Source organism: Lotus japonicus, chromosome 1 (genome assembly GCF_012489685.1).
Source record: "Lotus japonicus ecotype B-129 chromosome 1, LjGifu_v1.2".
Lineage (NCBI taxonomy): Eukaryota > Viridiplantae > Streptophyta > Magnoliopsida > Fabales > Fabaceae > Lotus > Lotus japonicus.
Window position 1 is genome coordinate 126502913 of NC_080041.1, and position 16953 is coordinate 126519865.

A 16953-nucleotide genomic window follows, 5' to 3' on the forward strand; every position below is an offset into this window, starting at 1 on the left:
CATAAAATACAAAATTTTCGAGTTAATTTTCAAATCAATCATTTAAAACTATTTGATATCAATTTTTTATGACATATTTGATATTATTTTGAATGTAAGATATTACATTTCAATTTTTTATTTATTTTTTATATTATTAAAAAAAAACCTTTGTCAACATATATTTTAATGGTAGAAAAGTCACAATTGACATTTATTAATCATTCTAATGTCATTAAAAACTATTAAATGCCAAATTAATACCGTAGTTATTTTTGAAAAAAGTCAAAATTGACTTTTGTTAATTATTCTAACGTCATTAATAACTATTAAATGCATTATGAATACATTAATTATTTTCAAAAATATGAAATTATTTGATATTTAAATTATTAAAAAAATCAGAAAATATAAATATGACATCATCTGCATACTAATTATAGTAGGAGAGAGAAAACTTATGAAAAAAAACATAGGTTATGTTTGGCATGTCATTTCAGCTAGCTTATAGCTTATTTGACTATCTTAAAGCTTATTTGATTAGGTTAAAAATTCTATAAAAATGTTTGGTGAAGGAGCTTATTTCAGTAGCTTAAAGCTTTAAGTTATAAGCTATCTCATGAGGTAGCTTAAAGCTTAAAGCTTATTAAATATATTACCATTTTTATCCTTTATTATTTTATTAAAATCCATCTTTAGCCTTATATGTAAACATATTTACCTATCAGTTATCACACTTGTCTCATATGCACACCGCTTCTGCACACATATAATTACTACTTTGAAATAAAACAAATAATTTTATATTACAAATTACAAATTATTTGTTTTATTCTATTTAATTTAATAAAAATATAGAAAATTAAATAAGTAAAAATTAATATTATATTTTTAAGATGATAAATAACTTGAGTGAAATTAAAGTATTTATAATAATTTTAATATTAATATCATATATGTATTAATGTGAAAATAAATTAATGTTAAATATAAAAAGAATCATATAAGTATGTCCTTCTTTTATGTTATTTTACAATTTAAGCTTGTTCAACAACTAGTTTTAGCAAACACTTTTGTTCGAATTACGTAGCTTTTCAGCTTTCAGCTAGCTTATATGACTATGTTTGACATGTCATTTCAACTAGCTTATAGTATGATCGAGGAGGTGACACTTTTTCGGAGTTGTCACATTTATGATAGGATTAATTTTAAAACATCTGAATGTGAATGACTTTCAAATATATCTCAAGTTTTTTAGGAATTAACTTATCAGTGGTAAAAAGAATTATGATCAAATTAATCATTCATTCACACGAAGTGAAATATAGCCTTGACATAAACAGATGATAGTCAAAGGTAACTACATTAATATGTGGTGTGTACGTAGAAAGCATGCCATAATTGTAAAAATTATTAAGCCAGACACTCTCTTTTGCTTGATCATAGGGCAATTCATATGCGACATTGCCCCTGCACAATGTCATTGACGGTCAAGGACGACAAGCCATAATGATTGTGAGTACACGTGAATAAATGGCTAGATTCAAATGCCATTATTTACATAGCTCCTCCTCCCGTAAATAATGTTACAGGACAAACTTTGTGTGCGAGAATCTATAGCTCATATATAGGTCTTGACCTTAATAGTGTAACACTGATTTCTTTTTCAGTCTTTTTTTTTTTTTACTTTCTTTTTCAGTCTTTGACCTGAATGTATCACTCGTTCGAAAAATTGTACTGTCTCTTCCAACAAATGATTTTTTTAGGGTTTCATCAACTTATGAGAGTCCAACTTACTTATTGTTACCATTAAACCAACAACTAGCTTGTTGGTACATTGATTTCTATACCAATATGAGTGTGTAAAGAATTGTTTTAATTTAGTGATATTGGAGACACAGGAAATACTAGGAGATAAGGAGCAGCATAAACATTGTGGTGAATATTTGAATTGAACACAGGAAAGCCAAAAAGGCAAACAACGAGCTCAAGACAACAGGAGCATGCCTAGCTCCACACCTTTAAAATATCCTTTATATGCTTTTCCTCTTCATTTAGTTTACTTTTGAAAGGTAATTGCGGAGTTAAAAGTTCAATGAGATCACAAGGAGCAAAACATCATGATGAAATCATCAAGTAAGAATAACAAGAGTCAAGAGGTAGAGAAATATGAAGGTGAAAAGTTTAAATAATATTCAACCATAAAGTAAGAGTAACAAGAGGTAGAAATATGAAGGTTAAAATTTAAAATAAAAACTCTATGTTCGGCTTTTATATAATAGGAAACTGTGAGCACCCTACATGAGCAATGTGCGATGTTGGCGTTGCTCTAGTCCTTACTTGCTTCATATTTTATGATTGGGGCATCTTTGGTTTCAGTGTCGTCTCAATGGATCCAAAGGAAAAGACATCATAATAAAAAATATCATTGTTGTCCCCACTCCCCAGCACCCTGATATTAAAGTTACCAAAACCATTCATTAGTCTATGTCTCTATGGCATCACAATGATTCCAGAGTTTCTATAGGTGTTTTTCCCCTTAAGTCATCAAATGGCTCATCGTAGAAGCATGTCAAAACAGGAAGGGTTAAAAACTTAACGAAGGATTAACATAAAACTTAAAGCAGTTCACTCAATTGAAGTTAAGTTCCAATAATGCATGTTTAACTCAACTTTTCCTTACACATCACTACCAATATATACCCTTATAAAGGTGAAAGAGAAAGTCCATACAATGATGACTTTTGAATGGGGTCGTGAACTTTTTACGAGCATATGATCTAAACTAGAGCATTATTTTCCCTTCAGTCATGGCACCAAATCACCAATTAGAAACTTCTTAAGTAAATGGGACACATTTAGCTGGCTCAGTTACAAAGGAAAAACAGAGAGTTCTACTGGTGACCTCCCCTGGAGTTCTTCAGATAACAACAGTTTAATCTCTCTTACAAAGGAATGACTCATGGAAGACAACCATGCCTAGCCAATATAGAGGTTAACTTTGGTAAAGTCGGTCAGCACAGCAATAGGGTATCTTTACCGAATTAAAAATAAATAAAAATCAAATATTGAATTCTTGATTTGCCAAAATTATTATAATTTCATCTGGTGTTGTGGTGCTGAGTAATTTTGTTCTGTTGTCAATTGTTTAAGCAGACTTGTTTTGTATATTTTTTTATGGGACTCCGTTGCATCCCTTTTAGTTAGGTTTCAATTATTCAAGTTTTTTTTTTGGTCAAATTCAAGGGTTGTTTAGTTACGATTCAATTACCATCGATTTGTAAAGGTTGTTTGCCTTGGCCACAGGCCTTAATTTAATCTCTTGACAAAAGAATTTGCCAGCCCAAACATATGCAGGCTTAAAGGCCAAAATAAAAAAGAAACATATTCAAGCTTAAATTTTCCAAGGACAAAAAAAAAGGCTTAAAATTTCCATTAACAGAAATAAATGAAAAAACTTAAAATTTCCCAATCAAACCTACACACACCCATTTGAGTCTTACAGTAACAAGAATTGAACCAAGATTCTACTATTTTCACCCGTCGTCTGAGTCTGAAACACACTGCTCCGGGCTAGGTGCTAAGCTATTTCTCAATCAGAAAGTGTTGTAATTACAGTCACACATGATAAAACAAAGAGCAAAAGACCACATGCATACTGGCATAAACAATAAAATGCCACACTAAGAAAATACATGCACAAGAATTCTAGATCTAAAGACTCATCTACAAATTGGCATGCAGCATTCGATCAACTAGGACTAAATCATAAGTGCCACGGGAGTTGACATCGACTCATACTTTGATATTAGTCGTGAAAATAACAGTGCACCCTGTGGTACTAATAGTCTAATATTAATGAATACATCTAAAGGCAAGATATCACATAGCCTAAACAGGACAAATTGCAGTATAAGTCTATAACATCAATGGAAGTGCACTTCGACTGACATGCTTATGCAGTTTTCAAGCAACAAGTGAGAATGACAATAGGCATTGAACAAGATCATACATAATAAACCAGGGGTAAGAGATCCCAGGTACAGGCATTGATATTTGATAATGCATTAATGCCAGGTTAAGAAAATACATGTGGAAGTCATCTAGATCTATAGATTCAGACAAACAAGCAGGCTTACATATAAAAAACAGACAACCAAAGCAGGTTTAAAGCCATAAGTTCTGCAGAAGTTGTAATTAATTCATACTTCCATAGTAGTTGTGAAACTATCAGTACACTCTTTTAACATATAATTATTCATTTTTGTTTTTGTCTTCTTTTTTCAGTGCAGGGACAAGGAGCTGCCCAATCAATTCAACCTAAATTCACTCAAGTAGTAATCATAAAATTTTGAAAAATCCGGCATATCTGTATATCTGCTTTCACTAGAAATATAAATGCAGTTACAAACCAGCAAATTCACCATGGAAGCTGAGAACCTTCAGAAAATATTTATGTCTGGCTAATATCAGACTTCCTTCAAGGAAGCAGATGAATTAGCCAGACCAGGTAATGCTTGTAAACAGATCCATAGCAGCGTTCATCACCTAATGAATCATGACAAGAATTAAATATTATATCCTATGAAATTACACAAGATACCTTTAGACAAAAGATCAAATAGCCTAAACAGTCATATTACTCTATCACATTGATGGAAGTGTACTTCTATAGACACACTTATAAAATTTTAAAGATACATACGAGAACTTAGAAAAAAAAGAGAGGAAGCTTCTAGTTATATCATAAACATGAACAAATTCTTCAGTATATTTGATAATATTCAGCATGGAAAATTTTGAGGCAGATATAACAAGTCGCAGAGTAGATAAGTTTATATCCACCACTCAGATTTAAGCTAGTAGAGCCATCATTAGAGTGCCAGACAAGAATTAGTATAACATGATATAATCTTATTGTTGTACTTGTAGACTTGTAGTCCCATAGAAAATGGAATTAATTGAGACTTTCCCAACAATGTCAAAATGTGATTGCATAACATTCAACAACCAAAACTTCACTGTAAACACACGCAAATTGCAACAAAATATCCATTTCCAATCCATTCCGAAATTTTCCAACAATAATAACATCAACAAAGTGCAGCAGACAAACAATATGTAATTATCAACTGAATGACTATTTTTCAAAATTGCTTCTTAGGAAAGCTATCCAGCTATCTACTATATTAGGCAGAAATTTAACTCGGATTAGAATCCAAATTACATGATACCGGAACAATGCACCTGTTTGATTTTCCAGCATCAAAATAGCTTCTCTTCATTAACACTAGTACTATATATCCACCAGAATAAACCAACCATTCCAACAACAATTTTCATCACCATAACTAAGAAAAACTGGACAAACTCATCACCTACATTAACTCCATGTTTACTACTACTATCTGGAAGCATTTAACTGAAGGGCTAAAGTGCAGTAACAGAAAATGAACAAAAACTCATTCGGACCTCATTGCAGAAGCCTCCAGAATCATCACAAACCCTCATCAGCTCCTAGCACGTGCTCCTTCCCTCTCCAAATTCTGCGAGAAAAACTTGGTAGCAAACATGTTATCCTCAAAATACTCCTTATAAGGATGATTCTTGGGAACAAGCCTACGGAACTTGTCGAATTGCTTCTCAGCTTCATCTTTCTTCCTCAACAGGGTATATATGATACCCTGACACAGGTAAGGCCTGAAATCCCTAGGTTCTTCCTTGACCAGCTCCTGATAGGCCTTCAATGCCGCAGAGAAATCCCCCTCCATCACTTTGATCTGCGCACTCAAGAGCCTGAAATCCCTCACATCGTTATCCCTCTTCTGCTTCCTGCAAGACTCGGTGGCTTCCTCCACCCTCTTGAGCAGCCCCTTCAACTGCTCGTTGGACTCCGAAGTCGCCATGACGAGGCCGTGAAACGCCTCAACTCGATACGGGTCCTTCTTGAGGATATCCTCGAAGATTCTCGTAGCGGAATCGTGGTCGTCGTTGTAGATGTGCATGTTGGCCTTGAGCAGTGGCCACTCGTGCTCCTCCGGCTCGAGCTCGATCAAGCGGTCGATGACGGAAATAGCCTCGTCGATCTTGCGAGCTCTGATCTTGAGCTCCATGAGTGCGCGGAGGGCTTCGGTGTCGTTAGGGTTGGTGGTGAGGCGGTCTTCGATGGCGCGCTCAGCTTCTTCTTCGTCGGCGGCGGTGGTGGTGGTTTCGGATTGGATGGTTGTGGGAGGGGTGAGGGGGGCGGCGATGACGGGGTTGTGGTGGAAGCGCATGAAGAAGAAGGCGGTGGCGGCGATGACGATGCAGGTGGTTTCGACGACGGGGGAGAGGAGGGTTTGGAGGAGAGGGGGGAGGGAGGAGAAGTTGTTGGTGTCGGTGTTTGGGGGTTTGTGAAAGGCGGGGTCGTTTGAGGAGGAGGAGGAGGCTCTGACGGTGATGGATGGTGGTGACCGGAACGAGGAGGAGGAGGAGGGGAATTGGGGAGTGAAGGAGAGGGAGGAAGATAAGGGAGTGGGGAATGATGAACGGCGGGGGTTGAGGGAGGCTGAGAGCGGAGAGGGGCGGAGATTGGGAAGGGAAGCCATGGATGAGAGTGAGAGTGAGAGTGAGAGTGGGAATGAGGAAAATGTAACAGTAAAACCCTCCTCTCCTCCGTAGGGGCTAAGGATTTGATTCTGCACGGACAAGGGTATGTATCCGGCGAATAACGGGGCTTTTCTTTTTTCATTTTTTTATGTTTTTTAAATGGAAAGTTTGTGATGATATTTGAATCTAGAAGCAACTAGTATTTTATTTTCACTTTACATTGTGTCACGTTTAATGCACTCTGAACTTTATGTATTGATTAATTTTGATAGAATTTCAACTCAATGAAACCATATTCCCGGTCAAATTACTACGAATAGTGTTGATTGAGGAGAGAAGGTGGGGATCCGACGAGTGCTGGGGAAGATGACCGGAAGAGAAGAGGTAGGTTTGCGGTGTCTTGTCGTTAATAAAGGTTTTTACTATGTGAGGAGTCTATGTAAATGATTTCCAATGCTAAAGTAAAAAGGTTGTGGCTTGAGAGGGATCATTTTGCTAAGGGTTGAAATCAGAGTGTGTACATGAGGGTCTTGCTTTTACGTGTCTTATTTGTGTTTTTGTTTACGGATACCAATAAAGTAATGAGTGTCTGATGCAGCTCTCCACATCGACAATTGGAGATTCTGCAAGTGGCACGACTGGGAGCGCTCATATGTGTGCATAAACATCGTACACAACCTCAAGTTTCGCAGTTATCCAAGAAGCTAAAGCAAAAGACCCCTGATGCAATGTGAGGAAGTGACACGGACACCTTTAATTGTGCATTTAAAACGAGTGCAAGTCATAAAGAGGGACTCGACGATCAGAGGAGATTGGAAAGGTAGTGACCAGTTGAATGTTAGTGCGATCGGAGCGGAGATGATAAGATCCTCCACCATAAATCACATGGCACTTTTTATTTCATTTTGTGTTATGTTCTTGCCGCAGTCTACATTATAGTTAATTATTGAATCAATTTGGATCAATCCATAACTTGAGGGCCTTAAGGCTCATAAGTCAGTACATATGAACAACCCAGGGAGGTAAGCATCGACCCAAGCAAGCATAAGAATGCGTCAAGCCCAAACACTCGAATGACATGGGTTGCTTGTTGGCCTAAAACAAATAGGTGCTTGATGTGGTACCTTAAGTCAGATTAGGGTGTAGTACCTAAAATAAGATGGTTCAACAAAAAAGACCCATGTATCGATTAAAATTTTGATTTTGTTATATCATAGTAATACAGTGTTTCATTCTTAGGGACATGAGATATGCAATTGTGTTTTCTGAACTTTGTTCATCCATTAATCATGATCATTTTACGCGTATCTCCATCACCATCATTCGTTTCCACCACTCGTCCATTTTTCATTAAAAAATGAATTCCATGAGATAAAGTCAATTGATAAATGAAGCAAAATCTAAAGATATAGTATTTACCCTGAATAATATGATAATAATCTATTAAATTACCTAATCTGGTACCACACCAAAAAAAAATTTAGGGTACCACATACAGGGCCGTGGATACAGCAAGGCCAGTAAGGCCCATGCCTAAGGCCCCCAAAATAAAATAAAAAATTACTACCTATGTAGGCCCCAAATAGTTGTATTGTGCCCAGCTGTCCTATTCTACTAAAAACAAAAAACGGCCCCAACCTATGCTTCAGCCTTCAGCTTTTCATGGGGAAACACAAAAACGAAAGAAAAAATGGAAAAATCATCTAACTTTACTGATTCTGTTTTTACTTTTTAGGGGCCACTCACTTGTACATTTAATACATTTAATTGCTTATAAAATAAAACTTGGACATTTAATGTATGAGATTCCCACCAAAATAAAAAACAAAGTAAGAATGGAAACATTTACATGGTCAACTATTATTGAAATAAATAAACAACAAAATTATTTTGTTTCAACTTAAAAAAAATTAGGATCTCTTTCACTCCTAAAATTTACATGGTAAACTATTATTGTTTATATAATTTTATTGATAATTCCTGTAAAAGTTGCTACTGCTGAAAGAAGTTTTTTTAAAATTAAAATTGCTTAAATCATATCTAAGGTCAACAATGTTACATGATAGATGGAATGTAATGAGTTAGTTATTTTATCTATTGAAAGCGAAATGATAGAATTGTCTGATTATAAAACTTTGATAAATGATTTTGAATCTCAATAAGCTAGAAGATTAATATAAAAAAATGAAAATTTATATATGATATATTAAGTATGTTTAAGCCTCAAATGATTTTCGCCTTAGGCCCCCAAAAGTCTGTACACGACCCTGACCACATAATTTACCAAACAAATATAACAAAAGTTGATAAGAGCAAACGGATTTGGATCCTCTCCTGCAGAAGCTCTCTCAATCACCATAAATCACTTGTCTCAAATGTGAAAATCTATGGAGTTTTCAAATTAGTACAACTTTAATTTTTTTAGTCCTGAACACAATATAAACGCGAAAAAGATGAAGAAATAAACGCAGGGAGTGAGTGCGACTGAAGTAACCTTAACGGTAAATCGTTGATTGCATCGTGAAAATCACAACTGATTCTTTATAAAGGAATAGGACTATGACCGCGACCAGGGATTGCGATTACACAGACCAAATAGCTGACAAACAGTAATGCTCCATGTGCCATGTACCTGCATACTATTAATTTCGCAAACCCATTATAAGACCATCCACAATGGATGGTTTAATTGTTTGTTGAAGTGTGTTGAAGTTTGTTGAAGTGTTTTAATGGTTGTTGGATTTAGTTGAAAGAGGAGAGAGAGGGAGAAAATGTTGAAGATATTCAACAAAAAAAAGGAGCCTGCGGTGTGCCACGTGGCGCGAGGCCAGTGGCCACCGCAGGCGCGTGTACAGCACGCGCAGACAAGGCGCGTGACGCGCCTTGTCTGCAGGAGAGAGAAGACGGCTTTTTCTGCCCCTGCCACGTGGCAGCCTGTGGTTGGTCAGTCCGGATTTCGTTTTTCCTTATCTTTTGAACTCAATTATTTCATCAAAAAAAATATTTTCTGAAAAAAAAAATTATACCAAAATTCATGATTTTTTTTTCTCTATAAATAGAGACTTGGTTCGTTTGATTTGGACACAGAAAAAAAAACCAAGTTTTTTCACTCTCTTATTATCTCTCTCACCATCTTATTTATCTATCTATTAGCATTTGTATTGAAATGGATCCCAACAATCCCCATTTCAACACCCAGAATTCTTCAAACAACCCATTTTACAACCAAAACCACAACAACTATGAAGATCCAAATCAAATTTCTTACCAACATCCTCAAAATCCCACCAATTATCAAGTCCCACATCAATTGTTCAACCAACGTCCTCAAAATCCAAACTATTATCAAGTCCCCCATCAATTCTCCAACCAACGTCCTCGAAATCCAAACTATTATCCAGATCCGAATCAATATTCGTACCAACCTCCTCAAAACATACAAAATTTTAACCAGTCATCAATTGTTTCAAACTCTCATCAATCTTATGGATCTGTGAGATATTCATCTCAAACACCTCAGTCTAGTGGTTATATGCCAGTGGTTCCTGAAAATGTTCCGAGTGTTGATGTAGCGGAATTTCCGGAATTTTCAACACAAGTCAATCTTGGTGGCGGGTCAGCTGATAATGAAGTCAATGAAATCACTCCTAAGAGCAAAAAAGCCCATTTACCCGCATGGAACACTGCACAAAATCTAGTGCTAATTAGTGGGTGGATTAATTGCGGAACAAACAGTGTTGTCGGAAGAAACCAGAAAGGAGAAACATTTTGGAGAGATATTGCTGAGTATTGTAATGAGCATTGCTCATTCGATCCTCCGCGCGATTGGGTTGCCTGCCGAAACCGTTGGAATTATATGAACACAAGACTGGGTAAATGGATTGGCGCTTATGATAGCGCTAAGCGTGAGCATCGAAGCGGTTGGTCGGAGGATGATGTTATCGCAAGAGCGCAGGAATTATACGCAAGTGGGAAGATTGGTCAATTTACTTTGATGGAAGAATGGCGCGTTCTCCGTGATCAACCACGTTTTTGTAGTCAGGTAGGAGGAAATAGTGGCTCGAGAAGTAGTGGATCTAAGAGATCACACGACAGTGATGCAAGTGGCTCAAACTCTATAGGATCAATTCCTCGTCCAATGGGTAGGGAGGCAGCTAAAAAAAAGAGTAAAAAGAAAATTAGAGAAGATGCTGACGAGGTGGTGGACAAAGAGTGGGATTCTTATATCCATTTCAAGGAGAAAGAGCTTGAAAAATTGGAAAAGATAGCATCGGTGCAAGCAGAGACTAACGAATTGATGAAAGAGAAGACTAATGCGATGAAAGAGAAGACTAATGCTAAGAAAGTTAGTATGTATCTAAAGCTAACTTCGGAAGAGCATCTCAGTGACCGTAAGAAAGAGTTGTTAGAGCAGTTGTCCAAAGAGCTATTTGGAAATTAATTTCAAGCGAGTCATTGTCTGTAATCGGTCAAACTTGTCAGTGGTGTGAAGTCTGTAGTGTTTGCTTTAATGTTTGCTTTAATAATTTTCAAGTGGTGACAGCTATGTAATGTTTGCTTTAATGTATGGGTAACTGTGTTTGAATATGTACCATTCAATTCGAATCTTGTCCTTTTCCGATAACTTATTTCAAATCCACCAGTGGTGTCAAGTCTGTAGTGTCTGCTTTAATAATTTGCCCGTGGTGTTAGGTTAGTAGTGTTTGGCTTTTATGATTCTCGGGTAACTGTGTTTGAATATGTGCCACTCAATTCGAATCTTGTCCTTTTCCGATAATTAACTCTGGTTGATAACTTATTTCAAATCCACCAGTGGTGTCAAGTCTGTAGTATTTGCTTTAATAATTTGCCCGTGGTGTTAGGTCAGTAGTGTTTGGCTTTTATGATTCTCGGGTAACTGTGTTTGAATATGTGCCACTCAATTCGAATCTTGTCCTTTTCCGATAATTAACTCTGGTTGATAACTTATTTCAAATCCACCAGTGGTGTCAAGTCTGTAGTGTTTGCTTTAATAATTTGCCCGTGGTGTTAGGTCAGTAGTGTTTGGCTTTTATGATTCTCGGGTAACTGTGTTTGAATTTGTGCCACTCAATTCGAATCTTGTCATTTTCCGATAATTAACTCTGGTTGATAACTTATTTCAAATCCACCAGTGGTGTCAAGTCTGTAGTGTTTGCTTTAATAATTTGCCCGTGGTGTTAGGTCAGTAGTGTTTGGCTTTTATGATTCTCGGGTAACTGTGTTTGAATATGTGCCACTCAATTCGAATCTTGTCCTTTTCCGATAATTAACTCTGGTTGATAACTTATTTCAAATCCGGCACTCAACCACCATTCAATGTACCTACTTATATGGACTCATAGCTCCATTGATGTACCAATATCCCAAATCTCTTCCAATCTACTTCAAATTTCACAAAAAATGGATCCATCTGAGTGTCCTTTTGATCTTGCAGCATACATTCAAAATAGTCAAATTGAAGAAGCTTATGTACTCAACCGATTTAGAGAGCGTCGAAGAAAAATTCGAGAAGATGCTGCACCTCGTAGTAGAAAATATCTCGGTAGAGATCATACAGCGGCAAACCAGATGCTAATTGGCGACTACTTTGCCAATGAGCCTACATATGACGATGCAATGTTTCGTCGTCGGTACCGGATGCAAAAGCATCTTTTCCTTCGAATCGTTGATGACCTTTCAAGTAGTGATAACTACTTCACCCAACGCGTTGATGCAGCCAATAAACAAGGTATATCACCCTTAGCAAAATGTACCACAGCAATGCGAATGTTAGCATATGGTGTGGCAGCAGATGCGGTCGATGAGTACATCAAAATTGGAGGTACTACAGCATTGGAGTGTTTACGTAGATTCTGTAAAGGAATCATACGATTGTATGAGCAACAGTACCTGAGAGCACCAACCCAAGAAGACCTGCAAAGGATATTACATGCTAATGACATGCGGGGATTCCCAGGCATGATCGGGAGTATTGACTGCATGCACTGGGAGTGGAAAAATTGTCATAAAGCATAGGAAGGTCAATTTACTAGAGGGGATAAGGGAACCACAACAGTTATTCTTGAAGCAGTTGCAACTTATGACCTATGGATCTGGCATGCCTTTTTTGGATGTCCTGGAACGTTGAACGACATAAACGTTCTAGATCGGTCACCAGTGTTTGATGACGTGGAACAGGGAAAGACTCCAGCTGTGAATTTCGTTGTGAATCAACGTCCCTATAATATGGCATACTATCTAGCCGATGGTATCTATCCTTCTTATCCAACTTTCGTCAAAACGATTAGACTTCCTCAAAGTGAACCCGATAAGTTATTTGCAAAAGTTCAGGAGGGATGTCGGAAGGACATCGAACGTGCATTTGGAGTTCTTCAAGCTCGTTTTAAAATCATCCGTGAACCAGCTCGCTTGTGGGACATAGATGACTTGAGTATCATTATGAGGTCATGCATCATATTACATAATATGATTGTCGAGGATGAACGAGATACATATGCTCAACGTTGGACCGATTTTGAGCAATCTGGGGAAGGTGAATCTAGTACACAGCAACCATACTCGACCGAGGTTTTACCCGCTTTTGCAAATCATGTGCGTGCTAGATCCGAGTTGCGTGATTCAAATGTTCATCATGAACTGCAAGCAGATCTAGTGAAGCACATCTGGGCAAAGTTTGGAATGTCTCAGGATTGAAGATGATTTGTATCGTACTATTTACGTTATTTGTGTGTTGTGTGCTTAGTTTTTCCTTGTCTTGCATTTTAAGATATTGTGTGCTTAGTTTGTTGTCTTGCATTTTATTTTAAGAAAATAAAATAAATTCTTGTATGCTTAGTTTGTTGTCTTGCGTTTTAAGTTAAGAAAAAAAAAATTATAGTCTATATTTTAAAAAAAAAGTCTATATTTAAAAAAAATAAAATCGTTAAGTGTTTATTGTTTTAATTTAATTTAAATCGATAATTGTAATTTTATGTAATTATAAAAACAAAAATATAAAATTAAATAAAAATGTGAAATAAAAAAGTGGTGGGGTAGGGTGAGTGGTGAGTGGTGGGGTAGGGTGTTGAGAGTTAAACAAAACCATTGGAGTGGGTAATTGTTGAAAGTTTGTTGAATTGGAGAGAGAAGATGATGTGGAGTGTTGGGAAGAGAAAAAGTGGGGTAGAAAAGGGTTAAACAAAACATTTTTTGTTTAACCATTGTGGATGGTCTAAGACGAGAAGCACATCAAACACAAACAAATCTATGTTCACATATTATCAGAATCTTTTCTTCAAGAAAAGAAAAAAATGTAACGACAAGTTTAAGGTATGTGCAATCTTACCACATGACTTTCTATATTAGTACCCCTATTACTTTATAGTTTATACTGAGAGTAATTAATGGGTGAATTTTAACATTATTATCTATCCTTGAAATTGAACACGGCGCTCATCTGATCTTTTCTTTGAGGGGTGGTTATATATAGGCTGAATGTTTTGGTAGCGGTGGAAATAGGAGCTCAGCAAACGGATATGTACTTACAATATGCACTCTTGTTGTTAGCAAAGAGCAAATCTTTAAGGTCTTAAAAAAACAATGAACTAGTAAAATAAGTAATATTTGCGTAAATGAACAATTAAACATGTCCTATTGTCTTTGTTCCGGTCGCCGATCTCAGCAAGAACAAAAGCTAAAATGAATTTAAATATGAATTAAATATTGTTTGAGCTGGAAGAAAAATTGAATAGAATATATTCAAATATTTAAAGCAAACAATTAATTTAAATGAAGCAAATACTGGTAAATAAGTCCAATATAGAATATCTAACAATAAAGTTCTTTTTATTTATATGCACATCGAGCTAGCCTCACAGACAATGTTACAAAAACTATTCAACAGAACACATGAATTGCATGTATGCCATGTCACACTCTCACTGTCACTGTAGAGTGCTGACTTCAACTTCTACATACTCAAACAAATCAAATGAAGCCAAATATATATGCCGCCCTTAATTATACGACGATCAATGTTGTTCCTTGCTCCAATAATATTATGATTTGGTGCTGCAACCGTTGTTTCATTTGTGATGTTAATATTACATAGACCTTCAACCGGGTTTTTCAACCTTCGATTATTTGACAACTAGCTAGCTAGCTTTTGTTTTAATTGCGTATGAAACCTAAACTCATTGTTTGGAAGAATTATCTGAAATCATGTTTTGTATCCTTTGCCTTGTCTCTGTCTCTGATGCTCTGATCTCTGCCCTGCTCCTTGAATATGCCTCGAAAAACTCCTTGTTCTCCTTTTCTAACTCCTTCCAAACTGCATCTCCACATAGTTCGCACCACATGCATGCACATGATCACATATCCAATTAAGCTTTTAATACATATTCCATTAAGAAAAAAGAGAAAATACATGACAATATATGATGGCATATGAACAAGTCATATGTTAAAGTTATGTAGCATCAGTATAAATGGATGTTAGCGCTCACTTAAATAAAAAGTCAATGAAAATCTTCTAATGAATTGAGATAAAAATATGTTTACATTATGCTCAATTGTTAAACAAACACACTCTTAATCATTAGCACACATGGTCCAATTACTTGTGGCTGCATAGTGGTTATTATAATAAGGTGATTAATTTAATTTGGAGCGTATAATACCTAAAGTGATCATAACCGGTGGAATCAATTAACTAAAGCAGGGTATTAAATTTTATTTTCATGTAAAAAAAAAAGGAGACTGAAATCAATTGACTTTACCGGTGGAGGTAATAACCGGTTGGATGTTTGCATGTTTAGAGAGAGCTTCCATGCACTCTTCTTTGCTCATGTTGAATAGAATACACTCCTCTATCAAACGGTGCACCTACATATAAAAGGAAACAGAAGAAAAGAGTAAAAATATTAAAAATTACATATATGTTTGTGCCAAAAATATAACAATATTTGGAAAACAAACAAATGAAAAGAGAGTTTGAATCAAAGGTCAAGCAAATGAAACTCACTAGGTGGATATAAGCAGCAGACGATGAATCTCCCATAGCCTCTGCTTCTTTTGTGTGTAATGGAACTATATTAGAATTGAAGGCGGTTGCTACTTTGCTCCCCTGTGTATGATCTAATGATTTAATATAAAGGTATTAATATTTGTATAGTCTAGAGTAACATAACTATTAAAAGAGGGGAATAAGCTAGATGATTGAATTTGGAAGGGAAAGAAAGGCCAGAAGATAGAAGAAAAAGAGAGAAAGGACAAGAAAGGTAAATTAAATGAGGAGAAAGAGAAAACCAGGGGAAGAAGGAAAATGAAATGGTTGGATTTATAATAAGAAAGGTGGTTCATCATGATGATGAATAAAAGAATTAAGAAAGATTAGATAAAGAAAGAGGCACATGAAGGAACATTATAGTCTGATGATATGAATATATTATAGAATGTCAGCAGGAGGAGGCAGCTGAGGTGTGGGACCCAGAGCCCCACGTGGGAGCACAACCGGGATTGGTGGAGAGGAGATTAGAGGAGATTCTTTCTACGTGAGACGCATTTGTTTGCTTGCTACGTGGCAGTGTGGGCCATTCTTCACGTGACACGTGGGGTCTTTTATGCTTTTGTGTGTCCGAGGTGGCACTTCATCAGCGGTACGATGATATTTAAGGAACACGTCTTTAAGAATCAATTCAACGGTTCAAATCCTCTCTGTGTTTGGAATTTGTATGGTACGTATCTGACATTGTTCACTGTTGATCGATCTGGAGTAAAATATGGCTAGCCATAAGCTAGGGGATATGCAAATCTGTCTGGTACAATGATTCAAGCAGTCGATAGTCTCATAGTTGTTTGGATAAAGATATATTCACACTTTATTTTCAATTACATTAAGAGTGGTATAAGAAGAAAAAATAGATTATTCAAAAAAAAAGAAGGAAAAATAGAAAAATAAGATTTTTTGATGAAGATTCACATTTAATTCAACAAAATTCAAACACACAAAATGTAAGAATTCTTGTTTGATTACATTGATTTCCAATTTAAATTCAAATTACCATGGAATAGCTATATATAATGCTATAGACCTGTAGTGGATTTTTGGATTCACAACTTACACAAACTCACGACATGTTTATTCATAGACTAAAAGTTATATATAGCTCATAAATAGATATAATTTTAAAGCATTTTATAGAGGAATCTAATAGTTATGTCAAAAAAAAAATGCTATTAGTATGGAATCGAATTAATTAAATCCCATAATATCAATTAGATCCGAAGCTACAATGCATAAGTTATCCCACCTTCCAAGTAGTTGAATAAAAGAACAACTGCGATGAATCGCATATGGTTTAATTTGTGGGGTTTTAAACCGATATG

The 16953-nt window shown here is 36.0% G+C and overlaps 2 protein-coding genes across 2 annotated transcripts; both read right to left on the reverse strand.

The window, feature by feature from the left end:
• Window positions 1–4145: 4145 nt before the first annotated feature.
• On the reverse strand, window positions 4146–6693 carry LOC130730420 (protein SLOW GREEN 1, chloroplastic-like). Its single transcript, XM_057582430.1, has 2 exons — window positions 5452–6693; window positions 4146–4527 (listed from the first exon to the last, which is right to left on the reverse strand). The coding sequence occupies exon 1, from the start codon at window positions 6564–6566 to the stop codon at window positions 5490–5492; it is 1077 nt and encodes a 358-aa protein (XP_057438413.1). The 5' UTR covers window positions 6567–6693; the 3' UTR covers window positions 4146–4527; window positions 5452–5489.
• Window positions 6694–14388: 7695 nt separating this feature from the next.
• Window positions 14389–15902, reverse strand: LOC130732633 (uncharacterized). The gene is made up of 3 exons (XM_057584644.1): window positions 15590–15902; window positions 15345–15450; window positions 14389–14896 (listed from the first exon to the last, which is right to left on the reverse strand). The coding sequence occupies exons 1-3, from the start codon at window positions 15623–15625 to the stop codon at window positions 14760–14762; spliced, it is 279 nt and encodes a 92-aa protein (XP_057440627.1). The 5' UTR covers window positions 15626–15902; the 3' UTR covers window positions 14389–14759.
• Window positions 15903–16953: the final 1051 nt, after the last annotated feature.